Below are 24937 nucleotides of genomic sequence, written 5' to 3' on the forward strand. Positions count from 1 at the left end.
TTGTATCTGAAAAAAAAAATTGAAATACAATTTAGAAATTAATTTTGAAATTTCAATTGAATTCGAAAATTAATTTATACTTACAATATGTTTTTATAAAGTTTTCAATATTTTATTTAAATCGTCAATTAATCTTTAAAATCCCTTTCAAATAATTTAAAATATAAAATTTGGGAATTTATCTTGAAAGAAATCACTTAAAAGGTTTTGCCTTTATTCTTTTGTTTATCTTTGCTATAACATTATGTGGATGATTATCAGCTCATAATTTTTCTTTAATACTTCCACAAATTTTCTCCGTTAAAATATTTTATTTTCCTTGTTTGAAATTATCTAAAAACAAAAAAAAAAAAGAAATGGGACTGATAAAAACAAATAAGAAAATTTCTTTCATTACTTATAAAAATTTTATGAAATTCCAAAAATATTATAAAATATCTACGTATACATTTATTGTGTTTTTAAATTTTTCTTAAGAATACTCAAATCTCTGATAAGAACTTGGAATATATTCTTATTTTGAAAATACTATTTGTTACGCTTCATTGTAATCTATATATGTACATATGTATGTGGATAGGTAGGTAGTCGTTCAGATGAGTTATTTCTGATATATTTAATGTTCTTTAATGATTTCTGAAAGCATTAAAGATATTGTGTTGTTCTACTGGCTTTACTAGAACAGAAATTACATTTCTTACTACTGTAATCAAAATAATTAAATAATTGCATTCAATTTGAATGTTTTTCTATACCTATGGTAGAAAAACATTTCTATTTCTATGGTAATTATTAGTTTCTTTCATCTATTCAATAACTAACAAATATATGTGTGTACCTACCTACATACCTACATACTTATGTATTTGAATAATAGCCCCAATATTCTTTATTTTCTACCTAATTAGATTTTAAGAAATTTTTTAATTTTTATAATAATTAGTCTTATAAAATAAAATTTCGAAGAATAACTATATTTATAATCTACATAATTTTACATGTATATATACATACATGTATGTATGTAGTTATATTAAAAACTTCATTGAATCGAAAAATAATTTTCAAAACTTTCTCCATCCTATTTGCTCTAATAAATTATTATTTTTTTTAATTTAAAATCAGTAAGATTAAAGTTGAACGTAGTTAGATACGTAATTATAAATATACATACATATACCTATGTATATTATAGGTAGGTATACATATGTATATATCGAAATAATATAAGTAAATAAATATTTTCACCGAAGTTTATAATAATGTTCGTGCCTAACATAAATTTTCTTTCATTAATTCAATATACAAATTAATGAGGGAATTTGGAAAAAAAAAATTGCTAAAGGATACTAGCCTATATTACTACGTTTTCTATTTAAAATATCTAGGTATGTGCTCTATAAAATTTCCCAAATTTTTATTGATTACTTATTTATTCATAGTAGGTAGGCACCAAATTAATTTTTTCAAACGTTAATTAAATTAATAATATAAAATCAATGAATTTCACAAACAAAAAAAAAATTTACACAAAAGAAGGGATCATTGATCTTTAGACCAATATAGAGAAAAACCAAAATATAATTCAATTGTATTAATTAAAATTTGTCATCTGTGTTTTGCAAATTTTTCATTTTAATAATTAATTATTTAAATTAGTTTTTATAGTTACTTATTATACCTTAAATTATTAATTCTTCCCTTACAAAAAAAACTTGCATTAAAATAAATTTTTTTCACAAATCTTTTTGTTTGTAATTTAAAAATCTCTGCTGAAGGTTATTGTATCTGAAATTATTTTTAATTAAATATTTATCCATCAGCTGTAAGTTCTTAACTAGTTTCTATCTTTTTTTTCTTCCTGCTTTGTATTGAAAATTTTTGTTTTCCAATCAATAAAATTTAAAATAGAAAATATTAAATTTCTAATATACTTTAATCGACATCAAAAACAAAAAAAATTTTAATTTTCTTTTTGCACAAATTTTTTTATTGCAAAAAATCTTTTTACGTCATATTTTTTTTTATAAGTTTATATTACAAGAGAAAAAAAAAAAACTATTACAGAAAATTAATATGAGGAAAAAAAATTTTTTTTTTCTATTTCACAGCATTTAAAAATGTTTAAAATTGATTAGAAAATCTAATTCAAATCAAAAAGTTTTTAATTAATTCAAAATGTTGTCCATATATATAAATATAATATGTATATATATATATATCTGAAAACTAATTAAAAACACAATATTAAAAAAAAAACTCTTATTTATATTTTCAAAAAGATTTTCCTTTGTGAAATTTTCACAATAGAATTGTGTCAAGTTTAGATTTTGTAACAGAGTTTCTGAAACTGTTCATAAATGTCATAATAAATGACAATTTTAAAGTATTCATATATGAAAAAATGGTGTGGCCATAGTTAATGTATTTTAATATTAATATTGAATTCAAAATGAATAAGAAAAATGTCAAAAATTTTATATATTTGACAAATGTAATAGAAAAATATGAAAAAAATGTATGCAAATTGAAAAAATTTAATTTTAAATAAAAAATATAAAAACTTTATACAAATTTATTTATCAATAAATTAAATTGATTTATTTTACTTAATTATAATAAAGTAGATGAAAAAAATATTTATACAGTATGTTGATTTGTGAGCGATTTTTGTAAAAGAAATTTTTGTTGAGAACGCCAGGTATTGTGAATTGCATTTAATTACATGTTTTTTATTGATAATATTAAATTTTCAGAAATATATACATATGTACATACATAATCTGAATTTACCAAGAATTTTCAGTAATTTGTAAGAAAATATAATATGTATGTTACATTTACACATTCTTTTCATAAAATTTGAAAGTCTAAACTTCTAAGCTGAATTCAGTTTTTTTCTGTCAAAAAAACCACCAGCAGTCTAATTTTCGTACTGACGTCAAAATGAACGAATAATACGAAAACTAGGCGAGTTTTTCAATTATTAAATATTTCGTTTTTCATTTCTTTTGACATGATTAAGTTACTTTTTTTACCGACCAGATTACAGAACATATCAAATAATAATTTAAATAATAAACAATCTTTTAAAAGATATCTGCCTAGCTGTCAGTATGACAGTACGATCCTCTTATGTTAATATATGCTGTTATGTTAATATTATGGAGAATTGAGCACCTTTTTAGGTGCTTTTCAAATAAATCAGATGTCTACAACTAAATTATTATCATGTGATGAGCAATGGTTATCAAAAATAGCCTCACGTGATAATTTTGACATTTACCATCACAAGAAAATCAGCATCATTTCAACTATCGCGTCTACGTCTATTAGAATAGAAAATTATCAATTCATGCTACGTTTCGTTTCTACGCGATACAACTAGCAGATATGGGTGAATATGATTCCATTTTAATTTGTAAAAATTAAAAGGAATGATTTGCTGAATTTCTTTTGAAATAATTATAATTCAACAAATAAATTAAGTTTTTCAAATAAAACAAAAATTATTGAATTTCAAATTTTTATTGTATCTTTTAAACTTTCATTTATATAAAAACATTGAAATAATTGAATAAAACTGAGAAGATATTCAGTTTGATTGGTACGATTAGTTTCTTATCTTTTTTTTTGTTTTGTTGTTTATTTCTATAACTTTTAATTACAAAATATATTTTTATTAAATAAAACATACATTTAATACCTATAGTTGTCTTCTATTACAATATCTAAATTTTTGTATAACTTTATTTTTTTTTTTATAAATACTTTCAACGTTCTTATCATTTTTAGAAGTCACTTAAATGACACACAATAAACATTCTTTTTATAATAAATCATTCTTTTAACTATTTATTTAATTTTAAAATGAATTATTAATTTTATTCTGTATTATGTTTGATTAAATCGGAGAATTAAGATAAAAATTTATATATGATACTACATCGTCATATTTTTCATTATTTGGAAATTTATTTATAATTTTAAAAATGTAATTAATATTATAACACAAAATTATTTTAGAAATTAATGAACTATTTGTTTAACCTCATTTTGTAAGTTACGCTTTAAATTCACTTTTTTTGGTAATTTACAAATCAGAACTCTGATTTTTTTTAGTTAGTTATGTATGAAATTTTTCAAATTAAATAATTAAACTTTTTCCAATAAAATCTTCTCACTTTTTTCGAATATATCGGAGTGGCGTGATATTCCTTTGAATGAATTTGCACTTTAAATTTGCTTTGTACGAACACACATAACTTACTACCTTTCTTTTGAAAAAGTAAGTAAAAAAAGCTAAATAAAAAATAATGTTCTTTAAAAACTTTAAGTTAGTAATAATATGTTTAAAATGTAGTATCACATGTTGAGTAAAAGATTTCAAAACATCTATTGTTTTTAACTACTATAAATTGCATTTAATAGAAATTCTGGTGTTGTTAGAAGTGTTTAAAAAATATTTAATGTGAAAAATATGGTGTACACGAAAAATTCTTATAGTTATTATTTTTTAAATAATGTTATTGCATTTTACAAAAAAAATTTATTTAATTTTCTTTTTTTTTTTTATTTCTAAAAATGATCAACTACAACATAAATTTAATACACACTTTTAATGATATTGAGTCGTCGTAATATTGTATTACACATAATAATTACAAAAAATATTCAAAATCAAAAAATTAAATGTGAAAACTATAAACGTTTATTTTTTATATATAAAACATTGAGCTTAAAAGTTGCCCGTTACTATTATTTTTGTAATAATGAAAACTTTTAATTTTTATCTGTTTTTGAAACAAATTTTCAAACTTACATATTTTTGTTTTAAATCATCAAGTCAAGTAGATAGATAAATACTATTATTAAAAAAAAACTATAATTTTATTTAAAATAGTTCAAATTGTAAAATTTTGAAAAAAAAAAATGTATTTATAATTTTTAATAAATAAGTAAATCCACAAATTTTATTCGGCAGTGTTAAATTGATTCTGTGACGTGGTGCATATATAAATTCTATGCAAATATTTGATTTGAAAAAAAAAAAACTTTTATTTAATGAAAATTTTAATAAAAAGCAAAAGTAATTACTCTTACAAAAACTTTTCTATTCTTAAAAACTAACAAAATGTCCTGATTTTCTCTTAATTATAAATTTTATATATATTTTAATATATATATTTCATTACTTTAGTCAATTTTTCTCTATTCGTATGTATTAATAAATTCAAACAATTTCAATTATTTATTATTAATAATAATAATATTGATAATATAATTATAAATACATTACTTTTTTTTTTCTCTACAAAAATTATTATCTTTAATATTGAAGCAAAATGTTCATAATTTCATCAAATCACTACGTTTCTATTCTTCTTCTTCTTCTTGTTCACCTTGATCTTCTCCTTCTGTAACAGTAACTTTTGACATTTTTATATAAGCTGCGCAAATGCATTCACAAACAAATCGATATTGGCTCTAAAAATTTATAAAATAATTGAAAAAAAACATAGTACATTTAAAAAATTAATAAAATTAATATACTTACAACATTTTGAACCATGCACGCTCTTTGATCTCGCATAGTTTGAACAATATCCAAAGGATATACTGGCTCTTTTCTTTCCATCAAAGCTAAGGCAGTATCCATAAGTATAAGAACACCTGTACGACCAATACCAGCCGAACAATGTACTATAACAGGAGGATTCGCAGCACTGATTACCCTATTTAAAAATAATTAAATTAAAATATTAAACATTTATTTTACAAAATCTAAAACTTGAAAAAACTTACTGATGAACGCTTGTTGAAACTGGTGTCTCATCTTCTGGTGTTTCACCATTACTCGCCATACCTTTACGTTCACCCTCTAAACCAGTATCAGAATCAGCATCAGCATCTTGTATTTTAACTTGTTTCATACTTTCTTCTACTTCTTTTAACAATGTTTTACTGCGTGCTGAACGTACACGTTCTGTAAATTCTAAAAATAAATTCGGATCGGGCGGAACACAATGATCTGGCCATGCCAAGTATTGCATATGTTGGATGGAACGTTTTTCACCTGTTTTTTTATCACTTAAAATAAATTCACGAAAAACAAAACTACCAGTTTCATCTGGTTGTTCACTTAAACATTTAACGGAGAATCCATCTCCCATATCTAATTCATCACCACTACCCGGCCAATATTGATGACATTTTTGACGTCCAGCTTCCATGACGGTTGTAAGCATGACAACTAAATGACTACTTTCTTGTTGTACCATACGCCAAAAATCTGTTGTTGTTGTTGATAATGGCCCTTGACTTGCAATATAACGATTTATTACACCTCCAGGTATTTCCATATTCACATAATTTGCATTTATATAATCTCCAGAATTATTATTAATCAAAACAACACGCGTGCAATCATCTAAAATTATCAAAAAAACACTTTTTTTAATTGCACACGTAAAAAGGAAAAATATAATTACATGGTGATATATCTCGATAACGGTTTTTGGGAATATTTTCAGGTTTTCTAGCTTCTGTAATTGCTAAATCTGGATTTTTTCTATACATTTGTTCGTATTGTGTTAAAAGTGCTCCAGAACCTAAACCGTCTCTTAACAAAAGTAAGGATTGATGAAACAGAGCATCGCCATCAAGAAGATTTTGGGATCCAATTTCATCATTCTCTGGAACGTACTGATATAAAGGCTCTTCTTCTTCCGATTTCGCAATTAGCGAATTTTGTTTGACCGTTAATATAAGGTCACCATTTCTGTATTCTCGAGAAGCTCTTATTAAATTAACTATGTGCTCATGATCTAAATCATTAACAAGACGACCATTTATCATTATAACCTCATCTCCTTCACATATTCTTGGAATACTACGATCGGCTGGGGTATTTGGAACAACTTTTGACACTTGTACCGGTAATCCAATATCAGTACCTCCTTTAACATTAAATCCGAAACGCCCATGTTCATCAGCTTTCAAATGTATTGTAACTAAGTTTTCTTCGGACGGAAGCTGTGGACTATGATTCCCAGAGCTATAGGCTGGAGGAATCGGTGATTCATAACTACGTGCTAATTGTTCAATATATCCTTGATCCCTGTATAAAGTTCTAAATCATATATAAAATTTTTTTTTGATTATGGTAATTTTATTTTTTTAACTTACTCGTCACTTTGTTGTTCCCATGCTTTTCTGGGGATGGAATCGTTTTCTTTTGAAGTAACTTTATTATCGTGGGGACGGCAAGTTTTCGTTAATGTTAATAATGTATTTTGTTGACTTTTTCCATTTAAAGATGTTCCATTACTGTCTGATGTGCCACCATTTAAATGTAGTGGAATTGGTGAGGACATAATTCCACCTCCACTTCCGTTTATTAAACGTTTACTAGGGGACCTAGCAAATGATTTTGATATTTTACCACGTTGTTTACTTTCTTGAACAGCTTGAAGCTCCGTTCTACCAGAATAGTAAAATCTAAAAATTAGATTTTATTGTGATGGAAATTTTTAAGTTTTAAAACTAATTAATTAAAAAATATAATAGAATACATACTTAGAGCCAAGAGTTATATTTAAAAATCTTGGTAAACGGTGAGGACGTTTTAATCGAAAGAATGAATGATGTTCAACACATGATTTCCATAAAGCTTTGGCATGTTTATGAGATCCAAGAGTAAAACCTAATAATGTATCATAGTCCTCAGACTAAAATAAAATATAAAAATTAAAAGTTAACGTTCCATAATCGAAAATTAAATTTCTATAGATTTTATTTACCGGTTCACTTCTTAATTGTATAAAGAAATCCTTACGCTTAAATGAAACTTTAACCATTTTTGACCATGAAAATGTATTAATACGAATATTATGTTGAAATACTAATAAACCAATTGATGTTACGCCTAATTGTATATCACGATTACATGAATCGATTGCTTTATGAAAATCAATACCATAATAATCTAAACGTTTTGCATGTTCTAAATAATTATATTCAGCATCAGCTGGTAATTGACCACGATGTAATTTATGTAATTCAGAAATTCGACGTTCAAATTCATCAGTTTGATCTGGTAATAATTGCATTGATTTTAAATAACCAGGTTGATGATCAATTGGATTAAAATCACCTAATTCAGCTAAAATAAAAAAAGAAAATATATTTTTGTATTTTTTAATACAACTAGTTTTTTTAAAAAAAAATATAAAAATTAATAATCATTAACAACTTACATTGAACTGTATAACTGGCCAATAAACAAGCGGTGTTCAAAGAACATGGCAATTTTCCCAAATAAATATCACGTTTAATTTGCATATAAAATTGATATCTGGTATATTCTTCCTGTAATCGGCTTGGATCACTAACAAAGAACTAAAAATATATTAAAAGTGAGTTAGAAACGCTTATTAAAAAAATAGATGCTCATTTGAGAATCATGTGAAATAAATGCCGCAAAAAGAAAGTTTTTTGTAACAATACAAAAATCTAAAATTTTTTTAATTGAAAATATTTTATCGTAGTAATTTATAAGTATTGCGGTATTTATTTTTAGTGGAATTACGTAATACCACTACAATTTATAGTTAAAATTATTTTATATAAGTATATGTATGTAATTTTCAAACCAGTAGACCTTAACTATTAAGTAATATTGAAAAACTATAAACAATAATATGAATAATATGAAAAATGTTCCCAATTTATTAATAAAATGACTAATAATATTGAAATTTAATATTTAATCAAAATAATAAATTAATTTTTCTTACCTTAACTCTAAATTCTAATAATGGTATTGAATCGGTATCTCTAACAACATGGTTATTCCATTGTTTTTTAAAATTCTTATTTGGATCAACCCATCGCTATAATATATACAAATAAAATAAAGAAATTTATTACAAATCTGTTTAAAATTGAGAAAAAAAAAAACGAAAACAAACTACTTACCACAACTTCACCAGGTTTCTGTGGAAATAATAAACCAAAATAATCTCTTTCTGATAACTCAAGAAACTGAAAAACTTGATCTAAGATTTCGGATCCCTTAGCACGTTTCTATTAAATTATTAAAAATAAAGAAAAGTGAAAAATGAAATAATTTCAATAAATAAAACGATTTTTAGAAAAGAAAGTCTTTTTTTTTTTTGTCATCACAATTTTTAAATGATAAGAAGCAAATTTTTAAAACAGAAAAATGAAACCTGATACAGTCGAACTTTTGTAAACGTTATACTTGTGCTTAATAAAAAACTTTGTTATTCAATGTTTTTTTGTACTAGGCGGTACCTGTACTTCATTGACTGTTACGAGTATATAGGAACAATCAAAATAGGTTAAAAAACATTAGATTGAAGTTGATCACAAATTTTTGTTAGTGAAGTGAACGAAATGTCTGTATTCAAAATCAAATTTGTGAAAATGGAAAAAATTATCTTGGGATGCGATCTAAAATTGTTGGCAAAATTAAAGACAAAATAATAAATGTGCTGTTTACTATCAGCACATATTTTAATTTTGTCAGCATCTATTTTTATATTAGTACAAATAAAACATAAAAACTCTTTACATTGAACCAAAACACTAAAATGTTTGCAATTCAAGTGACTCACGGAATAATTTAGAAAACTGACAGAGAGAAAAGGAGAGATTCTATGGTAAAAATCTAAATTACAGAAGTTCGACTGTATTTATTATATTACATAAAATTTTAATAAGAATACATATATAAAGCAAAAACGTATATGTATTTATGTATGTAATATGAAAACAAATATAAATATAGATTGACCACACCAACACTCACAATAATAATAGCATTGTTGATATTATAATAATCATTAAATAGAAGACTAAAGCAACGGTGTTGGCGGCACCAATAACTTCGGCTGATTACACTGATTCCAGCCTTAAATGGTGTTATCAATTTAGTCATTTTTCTTTTTTCTTATTTTATTATTGGTTTTTTTTTCTTTTATAGTTTACTAATACAAATCGTATACGAAACCGGCATTCAAAAAACTATTTTCTCTTAGTTTTTGCTTTAAGGTAGAGCACACGAGCACTAAAAGAGTAAAGAAAATAAGAATAAGAAAAAGAAAATGAAATTACAAAAAAAAAAAAAAAAAAAGGAACCCAATCATGTCAGCGTAGGTGCTGTTCTTTTTTTTTCTTTGAATATCTAAAATTTGTAAAATACTTTCATGCATTCGTACAAGCATGTATTTATGTAAGCATGTACATTGCGTTTACTTAAAAGTATTTATGAGTTTGTATCTTTTAGTTAAAAATTTTAAACCATAGTATAAGTATTTGTATTTAAATTGTGTGTGTTCAAACACACAATTTAAATACACGACATTTTTTATGTTTGAAAATACAAAAAATTTTCTTTTGTTTTAAAAAAAAAAATTTATGCTTAAGATTATTTTTATTTACATATTTTTTGTATTGTTTTCATTTTTAGTTTTAACAATTAAAATTCTTACCTCAATTCGAAAGGTGTGCTGTGTGTCATCTAAAAACATAACCGTGACACATTGTGATCGTTGTTTTTTATCACGCGCCAGTTCTATAATTCGTACACTGCTGCTATTATATTGATTTTGATATTGTTGTTGTTGCTGTTGTTGTAGCTGCTGTTGTTGTTGTTGTTGTTGTTGAAAATGATGATGATGATGGTGATGTTGATGAATATAATGACGTTGTTGATTATTAATTAATTGATGATTTTGATTTTGTTGATTATTATTATTGTTATTATTTGTATTATTTTTAATACTTCGAAATCTTCCTAAATGTAAACGTTCAAACATTGCCCTCTTCTTCTTTTTAATCCATTGTTTTTATTTACATTTATTTATATTATATTTTATTTTACTTTTATTTGTTTTTCTTTTGTAATCTTTGTTAAAATATTAATATTGTACATCGATGTGTAAAAGATGTGTAAATTTTTTAATAAAACTCCTTAAGTATTTAATTTGTGTATAAATATATAAGTGTGTGTGTACTTGAAGTTATGAAGTTAAAAAAAAATTATTAAAAAAAAAAGATTAAATGTTGCTTTCTTAATTTTATGGTCGTCTCGTTTTATATAACATTAAGTATCTGAAAAAGAAAAATAGAAAATTAAATAATTATTCTGCATTTACATTATTTCAGAATAGTAAATAATAATTTTCATAGTCAAGAGCCTAAAAGTATGTTAAATACTGAATTATTTTTATATTGCACATTTAAAAAACTACTAGCGCTATATGGGTATGTGGCATTTTTTTTAATTCTGTTCGGAAATTTATGGTTACGCTGAATTACGTTTCTAAGCTGAATCAGGTTAAATGACAGTATTATTTCGATATGAAACTCTGGGACTGTTATATTTTGTATTATAATACAAAAGGGATAATATTTTATTTGGTTTGTTTCATATATTTAAACTTAACACAAATAATTGTAGCTATTTTTTAAATTTCACATTATTTGAACATACTTTGTTGTACATAATAAATAACCTCGCTTCAAAACTATACCATTTATTGTTAATTTTAATAAATTATGCACTTAAAATGTGAAATATTTTAACATGTGGGTGGGTAAGTAGATTTTATTCGAAAGATAAATTGCTAAGCAACACAGCTATTATCACTGATATGAATAAGTGTACTTATGACTTAAAAATTCGATTTTAAACAAATCAAGTCACTAAACTTTTCAATTTATTAAAACCCTTAATGCTTTATTGTCATTTTATTTTTAAAATATTTCCATTTCAATTTTAGCTTAGATTCAATTTAATCACCTAATTTTCAACCTTATTTTCAATTTAATTTTCTAATCAATATAAATAGCAAATTGACCAAAAATAATATAACAAAATAGCGAACATAGAACTAAAATCTTAAAAATATTTAAAAATTTCTAAATTAATTCTTAATTTCTAACAGCAGGTTCTTCTATTACAATTAGGCAAAATAATTAACTATTATAATTGTATATAAATACTTAATTATAAAATATGGTAATTGTATAATTAACTGTTTAATTAAATAAAAGTTCATGTAATTAACAAAGATTCATCAATAACAATTACATTTCAGAAGGACTAAAATTTAACGTCCTTTTTTATTACTTTTTAATTCAATAGCATAAGTGCCATAATTTTCTTTTATTTTCTTGCCTCACATTATTTATATAAATTTTCATATAAATAAAAATTTTGTATTTTGTATAATTTTAATAATTTTTTTTTTGTATACTTGACTGGATAATAGGTTTGTTTCATACATATATCGTACATGTAACGTACATGTATGTAAATCCCAATAAAAAAACAAAAATTTAAAATTGAAGCTCAAGGTAAAAATACTTACGATATGAATGAGTAATAATCATTGTATTGTAATGATCAAACAAGCACATCATAAGAGTTTCAGTACAAGAAATGTCTTTGTACTTTACGCGTTAATTATTGCTAAACTATACTTGCAGTGTATTGGATTAAGTATTTTACTAGTGTATAATAACAAAGGTAAGCACTTGTTTTAATAATATACACAAGTGAGTAAATAAACTGTAATAATTGTAATTTTGTATTAGTATTTAAATTTATACAATAGAATTCATGCAATAAAATAATTTTACAATTAAGTGTGACCACATTTTTTATTTACTTTTTTAATATTTTTTTTTATGAATTTTAATTAGTGCTGATGTTAGTTGTTATACACTAACTATACAACATTCTTTGTTCCTTTTAAATGAAAGAATGAAAATAATTGCATTTTATTTATTAAACTCGTAATTAAAATAAATATAAATAAAATATTTTAGGTTAAGTAGTCTTTTGTTTACAAGAGAACTTTGCAAAAGAACTTTACAAAATTATTTAATCTAAAAAATTTTTTTTGTTTAAACAAATCTAAGGTTGGTTATTCTTTAATATTTTTGTTCAATTATGAGTTTATTCCTAATTATGGTAAATCTTATGGTAATTACGAGGAATATTTATGTAAATATGTAAGTAATGCAAAACGTAACGTATTTAATATGAGCAGAACACTTGTATCACTAATAAATGTCAAATTTATGTCAAAATTAAAAAATTTTACTTGAATTTAAATAAATCGGTTGGGATATCTTTCGAAGACTTCATTTCAACGATAATATTTCCACTGCGCGATATCGAAAATAAATTATAAAAAATATTTAATAAATTATTACTTGATTTGTTAATAATAAGTACTTACTTAAAAAAATTAAATGTAAATAAGAAATATTGCAAATATGTCCGATAATAGGAATCGAACCGTAATACCAAACTGGCCAGTCAAATATTTAAAACAAAATAGCTTGTTTAACTATATTTAAATTGAATTATCAAAAACTCTTAATTAGAATTTAAATAACTTTGTCACTCATATTATTTGTCATTTCTGTTACCATTCAAGTGTAAATTAAGTTCTGCTGTCAAAACTGCTTTTACCTCAAGGTTTTTTTTTTTCAACAATTCTTTTAGACACACAATGATCAAATTCTCTTAATAGAATTTTAATTTATGTAATTACTTAGCGTAATTACTAATTAAATATGCGAATATTTAAATTATAAGCACTATAAGAAATATAATTAAAAGAGAGAAGAAAAAATAATTTCACTAAAATGGCAACACTGAATTACTTAAAACTTTTTTTTTGTGTACTGTTCCATTGATCTCATCTTATGACGAATTTAAAGATTAAAATCATTTAATGAAGATAAGAAGATACGCTCATCTTCAAAAAATAATTTTTGAAAATTATCTTATTGTGAAGTACCCATTATACAGTTAGTAATTTCGTAAAAAAAAAATTATTTCTTTAAAACACAATACTAGGTTATATTGAAAACAAACAGAAAAAAAAAATAAAAAGAAAAGAAATATAACGGAAGCTTACAAAAGTATGCGTGATGGCTAAACCAACCAATGATAGTCAACTATCAATCTCTGCTACTGAATAGATTAAAAATATTTTCTTTTTATTTTATTTTAGAGAAATATTAAAATAATTAAAAATAATTAAATTATTTATTTATCTAAATGTGTTTTTTTACAACATTATAATAGTTTTAGAGGTTTTTATTTTTTTTTTTTTGAAAATCAAAATTGATTTCAAGGTTCAAGTTAAAGTTTTTGAATTTTAAATGAAAAAGTTAAAATTTATATAAAATCTTTCAAAAATATTTCAAGCGAAAAATTTTGCGGGCTTAAATTTTAAATATTTTTTTTTTGTTTTAGACATAAACTGCTGGCCCATTTACAGAAAATTTAATTAAGCGTTTATTTACAGAAAATTTCTACAAAATAATTGCAAAGAAGCTCGTATACAGTTGAGTTTTATTTAAAAGCAAACGCAAAGCAAAAGGAGGGAAATTAGAGAAAAATAGGTGGTCAAATTTTTGTACTTTGCGCAAAAAATTTCCGAAAAATTATTAAAGTTTGCTGTTTCACACATAAGTACTAAAAACTCTGCCCAAATTGAATATTATTTCCTTTTGCAAATTTAAAATACATACTCGAGTAATTCTTTAATATCCAACATTTTTCTATTATGCTCTGCTTCTAATTTGTAATATTTTTGCAGTAGTTATAAAAAAACTTAAAAATTCCTTTAGATTTTTAAACACAATTGTAATTTTCAAACGTGATATTTTTGCAGATTTTGCAGTTTGAATTTATCGAGCATACTTTAAATTAAGTCTAAAGTTAGAACTGAATTATCGAATACACCAACTCTTTGATATAATTTGCCTAGCTCTTGTAACTTTTATGTGCAAATTATAAGATTTTTACAGGAAAATCGGGGCAGTAAGATCAAATATAATTTTCTAAAACATTTTTTAAAATTGTGAATAGCTATCAATAAAATATTTTATAAAATAATTTTTAAAAAATTTTAACCACAATTGTGTTTAAGAAAATTATTTTTTTTCGCTTCCAGCCACAAACAACCATTTCTATTAACTTAAAATAGAAAAAAATAATTTTATATTTTTAAAAATACGTTAATATTATCACCATATTGTTGGGATAATTAAAGAAATTTCAAATTTTGCCCATTTAAAAAAAAATATTAATAAAATAACAAAAAATTAGAAGAAACACAAAAGTGTACACATTGATGACGATAATGAGAATATTTTAACAAAAAGTCTTAACTAACCGTCACAAATTTTCAAGACCATAACCTAAAAAAGCAAAATATGTGTAGAAGGCAAAAGAAAATATAAAATTTTAAATTTAGCCCTGGTATATAAAAGAATACAAAAGAGTCAAAATTAACTCGTTAATTAATTTTAATTCACTCGCTCTCTAAAGAAAAAAAAAAATATTAAAATTTTTATTTTTGAATAAGTACTGAATTTTTATTTTTAATTTTATATGAAAAAACTTTCTTAGAAAAACCTTATGATACTTAAGAAAGAGACATTTTGACCTTTTATTTTTCTAGTTAGTATGTAAGTTTGTTAAAATATAATTACAATAATGAATACAAACGTACATACTTAGTAGGTTATCAAGCACTAAACAGAATAATAACAATTTCTTTGTAACTTAATCTTTATTTAATGTCGTATAAGAAATGTTTTTAAATCATTTGCCGACACATTCGTGCCTGCCTTCTTTTATGACTTTATTTGTTGTTTTTACTCTTTGGGTGCTAATTAAAACTTAAGTTTTTGGTTTTTTTTTTGGATTTTTATTTTTTACTATAAGTGCTTAAACTAATTTTAGAATGATGTAATTTTGTATAAAGTGTGTAAAAATGATTATATAGGTGAAATTATTTGGTTTAATAACCACAGTTGTAGGACTTGAATAATATGTATAAATCTGGTATACTCATTTTAATATACTAAAGAATTTTTCAGTTTATATTAAGACAAACAGGTAAAAATCTTTATTTTTTTTTAGAAAATTCTAATTTTCTAACCAGGCAACAAATATACACTGACGTTGTTTTAAAACAATCTTAATAAGTGAAGGGTATTTAAATACTAAATTTGCCAGAATCTTAAACTTTTTACAATATATGTAAACAGAACACATAACTTTTTATATAAAATTAAATCACTCTTCTTTTTAATATACAAAAAAAGTGTGATACTATATAAATTTTCAAGGAATAGAGAAACATGTAAAGAATCTTCGGTGATATTTTAACAAAATAAATTGCAAGCAATGAAATTTTTCAGATTTTAAACAGAAGTGACCCCCTGAGTACTGTTCTGTGCCTTTAAAAAAGATATTAAATGTGCATGCCGAGTATTTGGAATGGCAAATTTTTGAAAACGAAAAATATTTATAAGAAGCAGCAGTGTTTCAAGAGTTTCTAAAAGTTAAGAGAGTAAAATTAGTTAATTGTTACTCAATAAACACCATTTAAACTCTCAATTTACTACTCAATTGATAATTTTATTTCTAATTCTAAATGTCATCTACCTCTTAACCTAAAACTTTAATAAATTAAAATGTTTTTACCTAATTAAACTATTTGTTTTACTAATTAAATGGTGTTACTAACCATCCTAATTGGAAATAAAAGATCAAAAACCGAAAATTAAAATAATTTCAATTCAAATAAGAAACTATTATTTTTTTTTTTTACTTTTTTTGTAGAAACTTTCAATACTGATGAATGGAAAAAGCAAAAATTTTACCTGAATTTGCATATTTATTGAAAATTCAGGTAACGTTTTATAAGTAAAAAAAAATTTTTTTTTGTTTTTTTTTTTTTTTTTGCTGTTTTGCTGAAATTTTAAAATTTCACTTCATAAAAAATATAAAAAGCGAAAAACAGAAATAAAAAAAAAAATATTTTGAAAACTATTAAGACAAGATAAAAAAAAATTAAAATTAGATTATTAGAAATGATTACAGCATTTATCACGTCATCCACTCAGCCAGAAAACTATCCATCCATCCATCTCATTCATCTATTTATTAATCCGTTGTCCATCGCATCGCGATATAGCGAGCGCGCTTTTACAAAAGATTAACTTCTTTTCGAAAAAAAATTAAAAAAAAAACCGCTAATATAATTTGATAGTTTCTGTTTTTCTTGTTTTTTTTTTTTGTTAAAGTGAAATGACCTGTCATTGACATTCGCAGTGAAATTTTTCATTTGTTTGTTTATTTGTTTGTTATATATATACTGGCACATATGTACATATATTTTGTGCCTAAAAACCACTTTTGAATGTATCTACTTCTCTCTCTTCTAATTTTGCTTTTCATCTCTTATTTCGGAATTTATTCATACTTAATTATATATATACGGGTATCACTCCTATAACACGGTTAATTGGTTCCGTGTTATATCGAAACCGTGGTATACGAGGTTTTTAAAAAGATAACAAATTATGTACATAATATTGTTAGGTACAATAAATAACGTAATTACATCAATTCAAGAAAATTTTTTTGTCCGTGTAATATCGAGACCGTGTTATATAAAAACCGTGTTGTATCGAAACCGTGTTAAACGAGACTGTAAAACTAATGTATTTTCCGTGTAATATCGAAAACATGCTCCGTGTTATATCGAGAGGTAAATTTTAGAAAATCTGAAATTTCATAAAAAAATTAATGAAAAACTTATTAACTTTATTTTTTTAATATAAATAAATAATAAATTCAATCATAAGTAATAACGAACAAAAATAAAAATATAAATTCATAATGTATAAATCGTAATGAAACAATTTCATTAGATTAATTTGAATCATCGCTGTCATCAAAAATGACCCGTGACTTAGTATTAATTTTTTTCATATTTGCTTGAAAATCCTCGTCACTAGTTATTTCTTCATCAGATGAAGCAGCTACAAAATCAGATTGCAACTGGGCCAAAACTTCTCTATAAGGACCCAAGCAACTTCTGAGATCTCTTTTAAATTTTCCGCAACGAACTGCTGAAGAATCTTTGTCAACGAAATGATTCTCTAAGTCATTAGCTAACGCTATACCTTTTTGCACGTCAGCTAAACTTAATTTAGGAGCGATAAAGCTAAAGTTTTCGTTTTGATCAAAATTGGATATATTCAATAATGCAATGAGCTCTTCCTCATCCAAGGTTTTTTCTTCGAACAGCTCTCTTATGTCTTGAATATTCATATCGACAAACCCATCCCCTTCTAAGTTAGAGGCAACGGATATTATTCTATTATATTCATCTTCCAAAGTTGATCCAACATTCTCTGTATTGACCATTTGACAAAATATTTGACATTAATATTTTCCTTTAGTTAGTTGAAACTTGAACGATCTTTCTTTATCAAAGTGAAAAACACAAGTGGCTTGACAGAGAATATAAATTATTCAAGTACATATTACGAAATGTATTTTGTATGTTTAAGTATTTGTTATTATTTTTAGGGGAAATCCCATTTTTGTTGTGTTGAATATCAAAATTTAAAAAAAAATTTCCGTGTAATATCGAAAATCGTGTTAAAAAAGTCGCAAATTTTATACCGTGTAATATCGAAAACGTGTTATACAAGTGCCGTGTTATACGAGGGATACCTGTATATATATATATATATGTATATATGTATATCAATAGAACATTCAAATAATTCCGTAAAACTAATTTTATCTTAAAATTTTAAAAAATATTTTATTTTTAATAAAAAATTATTCAAAATTTGTAAAAATATTAAAAAAAAAAATTTAGTTTGAGAATAAAGTTATGATTAATGATTTCTACTCACTTTACTTACGTATGTAGGCTGTTTTATTGGTCAATTTTATTGTTATTAATATTATAATTTTTTTTTTATTCAAAGTTAAAGCATTGCCAGAAAAGAGAATAATTTAATGTGTGACAGACGACCGTCATCATTGGTGAAAGTCCAAAATTTTCAGTCGCATTTGTATAAACACATTTACGCAGCTACTATACAAGATTATAAAATTATACTAAAAATGATTATTGTGAATGACAATTGTTTTAAATTTGAAAAGGAAATTAAAAAATAATTCATTCACAAGTTTTTACAAATCTCAAATAATTTTTGAATATCAAAAATCGAAAGTTAAAGATTTATGTTTAAAAGTCCATGTATAAAAGAAATTTAATTAAATACCGATTTGGATTGAAGTTGTCAATTTATTTAATAATTCTATAAGATTATATAAAAACTTTTTATAAAAATACTACCTACTTAATGCTTCAATAAAAATTTCGCCTTCATTATTTTAAAATTATAAAAATGACATTTCATCAAACTTGTTTGAGGACAATCTTTTAGTGTTTTCGAGTTAAATACATGAAAAATAATTTAAGTTATATATTTATATGTCAAACAAATATTCAGCAAATTCGAAAAGCAAAAGCTCTTAACTAAAAATAATAATTTTCACTTAGAAATAAACTCGCACATTTTTATTTTAAATTAGACTAAGAAAAGGGTGTGAATATTTTGCTAATGAGTTTGCACATCTTTGTCTGTTAAAATTAATTTGTTTTAAAAATAAATTCTGAACTATTTGGAAAAAAATGTTTAAGAAAAATAAGAATTTTAACGAGATTCTATTTTATTTAGATTTGTAATTAATTGCGTAAAATATTTAATTTCGTTTAATGACGGGTCTGACACAAATTTTAGTACAATTTTATAGAGAAGATAGCCATAACAAAAATCCGGAAATTGCCGACTTTATAAAAAAAAAGTTCAAATTAATTGTAAAGTTTTATTTAAAAATATAAAAATTAGTTTTATGTTGAATTAGTTAGAACAGCGATTCTATTGATTTGAATTGGGAAATAAAATTTCTGAACGAGAAAGGAATGTGACATTATTACAAATTTGTGCTAAGTAAAATGTAATTTCATAGTTCAGCTAAAAATAATACATACAAGGAAATGGTAGTTCTGATTCAACAGTTTTCTTTATTCTAATTAATATAATTAGAATATTTGATCTATAAAATCTAAAAATGTCGATTTTAGTCTAATACTTATTAAATTTAGAAAAAATTACATAAGATCCCATGTTAGGCCTTAAACCACGGTGACATCTGTACTCCCTCATTACATTTTGGCAGATATAGAAAATTTTAGATCTACGGTCGCACTCCATGGAATTATTAACAATTATATTTCATAATAATTATAACAATTATTGTTATTTTTGTTTTAAAATTTTGTAAAATAAATAATTAATTACAAATATAAGAAACACAATTATATTATAGTAATTTCAAAATTTAATTATTTAATAATTTAAACAAAAACTAACTCTAATTAATAAATTAATGAAAATTTATGCTTATAAGCGTACACATTTTAATTACTACATTAACAAAATTAATATTTAATTAACTATAAACTAAATGAAATGAAAATGAAAATTAAAGCATGTGCATAAACACATGATAAACTATATGTAAGAAAGCTGATACAGAGATGAAATTTCAAAATTCATTTAAGTGTATCGTATTCACATTCACTTTTCAAACATACGAACAAGCCGGCCATAAAGAAAAACTATTGAAAATTCTTCTTTATTACATACATATTTCAATTACAATTGAATTTTTTCCAAAATTTGGCTTTATTTCTCATTATACGCTAGATTTATTAAATTGGTTAATGAAATTTGACAATCGATGAGACAGTAAACAGATTAAGAGTATTTATAAAATTAGGTTAAGACTAGTGTCGACTGGCATAACAAATCGAATACTTTGTCACATTTTTTCATGTGACAGTAATTAAAAATTTGTTTAAAATTGGCTACTGAACGTAATGAAGTCTGTTTAAAACATCTTTCACAAAACAAGAGTAGCGTAATATCAAAATTCGTTTTTATAGAATCGTTAAAATTTAAATTGAAATCGATTTTGTATCTACCTAAAAGAAATGGATTAATTTGAAATTAAAAACTCGCTGAACATTCAGGTAATTTTACCAAATCTAAAATGATTTATGTTACTTCTATATTGCAATAGATGTCGCTTATGTATTTAATCAACTAATTTGTTTCTTCAAATTTAGCATTACACGCAAAACCTTAAAAATATTATTTATGCTAAATTTCTTATGATGCACGTCATTAATATTTGCTCCCGATCTATATGTAATATAATATTATACTATGTATATAATATAATACACTTAACGAATGATTAATATGAATATTAAAAAGTGCATGTCTATGTGAATGAATTCAAAATTTTTAATTATAAAATTATTAAATTGAAAAATATAATAGAAGAAATGTAAAACATATAAGTACACTTATATTTTATTTATAGAAAAAAATATTCAACAAAAATCAAAAAAAAAAAAGAAGAAAACATGTTTAAATTAATTAAGAGTAAAAGCACTTTGTAAAATAAAATATCAACAAATTAGGTGCAAAATGATATGCCATAATATCAGAGTATGCTTTATTAAAAATAAGTATAACGTGAATTTAAGATAAAAATGCTGATTAAATGTGTGTACCACCAAATACGAAAAAAATTTAATTTAGTTACACGCCAAGCGGAGAAAAGAAAAACAAAAATGAGAAAAATAACGCATTTCGACTTTTTTTTCCTTCTTTTTTGTTGATAAAATTAAAGAGAAGAAAAACTGCATTTACACGGAATGATATAGAAAAATTTTAAACAAAGTATGAAAAGTATAAATCTTTTTTATTTAACAAACATATTGACATACTGAACATATTGCAATTGCAATGTTTTTTCTATTTTTCTTATTTTTTTTTTAACAAATTGATTTTAATTATTAACTGGATTGAAAGAAAAAGTTGATATACGGCTAATAAGTATTTAGAAAGATTAAATAGTTTAATTAATAATCTTCATGAAATTTCCGATGAATTATTTGATTTCTGCATGACTTCAAGTTTATTATAAATTTAATGATAAATTCCAATTTATAATAAATGACATGAGTAACTATAACTGAATGGCTGCTAAAATATTTTAAGTTATATGTATAATTACGTATATTTGTATATATATTTTACATATAATTATATACATATATACATATATATTTTGATTGCGTTTCATTTAAAAAGTATATAGCACTCTAAACGTATCCAATTATATGTATAACATTTATTTATATGTATAACAGCTATTTAAAACAATAGTAACACAGATTTATTCCGTTAGATGGCTTTATTTTTTAATATGAAAAATTAAATGTAATATGTAGGTATAGCCTTCAAATGAAAACAAAAATCCTAAAATACAATTAAATTTTAATTAAATTACATAAATTTTCTTGGCATTCGTATGTACAACACATATTTACCTACATATACATATAAGCATATGTATCTTCATTTTAAATATGTGAAACATTTAATTATTCAAAATTGAATTTCTATGCTTTTCAAAATTTATCAAAACTCACTCTTATCACATACAAATCATAAAATTTTTTAATTATTTTAAAATATTTATTTAAGCTTTGCCTTTGAATTTGATTCATTTTCTTACCACTGTGTCGTTGTTAGTGAGTAGGTGAATGCGTTTTCGAAAATTAAAACCAAAACGAAAAAAAAAAAACATTTTTATTATGGTATTTCCATCCGGTAATTTTAGTAGAAAAGAAAATGTACGCATGCGTAAGTAAACTAGCGTTCAATGGTTTCTTATCTAATAATATACATACACATATATGTTTACAATACATAAACACTTAGTAGGTAAACTCGAACAAAAACAAAACGTAATCGCACACTTTAATCACAAATAGAATTTTCTATACAGTTAACTTGTATTTTATACAATTGCGGTTTCTATGGTTTAGTACTTGCAAATCAAAAGTAAAAAAAAAAATTTAAATGACGTTTTCAAGTAAAACTGCTCAAATTATCATTATAATTTTAGACTCATTTTTCTTTTTTCCCATTTTTTTTCTAAATTTTTATAAAATTTTTAAAAAAAGGGAGAAAGTTTAACTTGTAAGTAAAACGACAATGATTTAAAGTTAATAAGAGACGAACGATATTATGATTAATGCGCTTTGTCGTGTGCTACTTAAACCTAGACAAATTGGAATCATTTAAAAAAAAAGCAAAAAATAAAAGAAAAAATGGAGGAGTGTGCCGTGCCGTATTTCATTTTCATTATAATTTTTATAATTTTGATGTTTTTTTTTTTGCATATTGAAAAGAGAATGAAAATGTAGATTTCAAGTTTAAAATAATGTTTTATCAAAATTGAAATCACAATATGGTCACAATATTTTAGTTAGCGATAACGATTGTAAACTTAAGTTTATTGGTAATGTTGAGTAACATTGAGTAAGTACTTAATCATTAAAGTACTTTTGTATTTAATGTCAATAAAATACATAATTTAATTCAATAATAAAATTAATCAATTGCGATATGAGAATTGAATATTACCTGTTAAATATTGGCAAAATTTATTACATTTCTTTCAATTTTTTGTATTGAACAAAGTTTAGTTCCAACACATATCAATTCAAACGAATACAATCTGGAAGATTTTAAACCTGTGTATTCTGGGAAATTAATAAATTTAATGGAGAAATATGGTAAATTAGGGTCTTGTTTCTCAAGTTTAAAAGTAATCAAGTAAATCTTTTCAATAAATAAATTTAAATTGCAGTAAGTACTTTATATTAAAACCACTCATTTACTGCAACAGTGGCATAACTCAAAAAATACAATTTTTGAATTATTTATACAAAAATAAGCACCTAAAACACTTCTTTTCAAAAACGTCAATTTTCTCGCTTAAAATTATGCAAGAGTCAGAAGAACATATTAATTTAAAAATTTTTACAGTAGATTTTCTCAAATGTAGAAATTTTGACCTATGTCAGTGTTGACATATAACTCAAAATTTACATATTTACTTGCACATTTAAGACCTGCTTATTAAAATTTGTTTTAAATTTAAAAACAAGGTAAATAAATAATAACATGACCAAGACAAGGTATACTTATGTGTTTCATAATATTTCTTTACTAGTAAGTATTACCATAAATGGTAACAATACAAATGTTTAATTACAAAATTGGAAAAGGAAATTTCACTCTCTATTTTTATTTAAAAAATAAATTGATATAATTAATTTTTTTTATCAATTTCCGCAAAAAAAAACAGTAATTATAAGAAAATTTATTTAAGAAAAACACTCATTGTTTATTAAACACTCAATTCAATATAATGGCAACATCCCGCACATTTAATAATGGAGGTCTATTTATCTAATTTTCATGATTGTTTATAATTTTAAATAATATAAATAATAAATTTGTTATACACACACAAATATACATAATATATGTATACCTTGTTTATCCAATATTTACCTATAATTTTTAATTCATAAATAAAATTCTGAAGAAAATTTATTGAATCATTTGTAAATTGCGTATAAGAAAAATATATGTATATATGGAAAAATTAAAAGTATACTTAAATTGTTTAAATTATACAAAAATGAATTTAATGATTTTCATATAGTGCAAAAGATTGCCAATTGTTTATTTTATCTCTATTAAATTGTTTACATATTGAACGCGCACAAAATATTGCTTCTAAAGAAGCTAAGTAGCCAAATATTTCATTTATAATATGCAGTAAAATTTGTGAAAATAAGTAGTATAATTCTAAGAGAGTAATAGAGAATAAATACTAATACCTAGTACGTATATAAAATGCAGCTGCACCTTAAGTAAATCTTCCGCTGCAATTAAGTACAGAAACAAAAACAAAAATATAATTTAAATAGTTGAAATGCTTTCTATTGACTCCTCGGAATAGTAAAAGCTAGTGAGTAATTGATTCGTGATCCAGTCTAAGCTGTCAATTCCAAATAGAGTTGTGGGTATTTTAGGTATACCTATAATCACCTGTTTATCAATC

The 24937-nt window shown here is 23.6% G+C and overlaps 1 protein-coding gene across 2 annotated transcripts; it reads right to left on the bottom strand.

The window, feature by feature from the left end:
- Nucleotides 1-4645: 4645 nt before the first annotated feature.
- Nucleotides 4646-11123, bottom strand: LOC129612504 (tyrosine-protein phosphatase non-receptor type 3). 2 transcript variants are annotated; one of them, XM_055526147.1, is made up of 11 exons: nucleotides 10518-11123; nucleotides 8980-9087; nucleotides 8799-8894; nucleotides 8259-8400; nucleotides 7803-8164; nucleotides 7579-7730; nucleotides 7189-7500; nucleotides 6492-7120; nucleotides 5806-6430; nucleotides 5558-5735; nucleotides 4646-5487 (listed from the first exon to the last, which is right to left on the bottom strand). In XM_055526147.1, exons 1-11 carry the CDS (start codon nucleotides 10842-10844, stop codon nucleotides 5377-5379), a joined length of 3042 nt encoding a protein of 1013 aa, XP_055382122.1. In that variant the 5' UTR covers nucleotides 10845-11123; the 3' UTR covers nucleotides 4646-5376. The 2 variants fall into 2 exon arrangements, with proteins under 2 accessions (XP_055382122.1, XP_055382121.1); XM_055526146.1 differs by having other exon boundaries at nucleotides 4647-5487; nucleotides 6492-7132.
- Between the last annotated feature and the right edge of the window lie 13814 nt (nucleotides 11124-24937).

This window comes from Condylostylus longicornis, unplaced genomic scaffold (genome assembly GCF_029603195.1).
Source record: "Condylostylus longicornis isolate FDR11 unplaced genomic scaffold, ASM2960319v2 ptg000074l, whole genome shotgun sequence".
NCBI classification, from domain to species: domain Eukaryota; kingdom Metazoa; phylum Arthropoda; class Insecta; order Diptera; family Dolichopodidae; genus Condylostylus; species Condylostylus longicornis.

Coding starts and splice junctions, on each gene's coding strand:
- LOC129612504 (XM_055526146.1), bottom strand. CDS start 10,844: ATGTTTGAACGTTTACATTTAGGAAGATTTCGAAGTATTAAAAATAAT. Junction 8,165..8,258: donor GGCCAGTTATACAGTTCAAT/GTAAGTTGTTAA, acceptor TTTTTATTTTAG/CTGAATTAGGTGATTTTAAT. Junction 5,736..5,805: donor GTTTCAACAAGCGTTCATCA/GTAAGTTTTTTC, acceptor ATTTTTAAATAG/GGTAATCAGTGCTGCGAATC.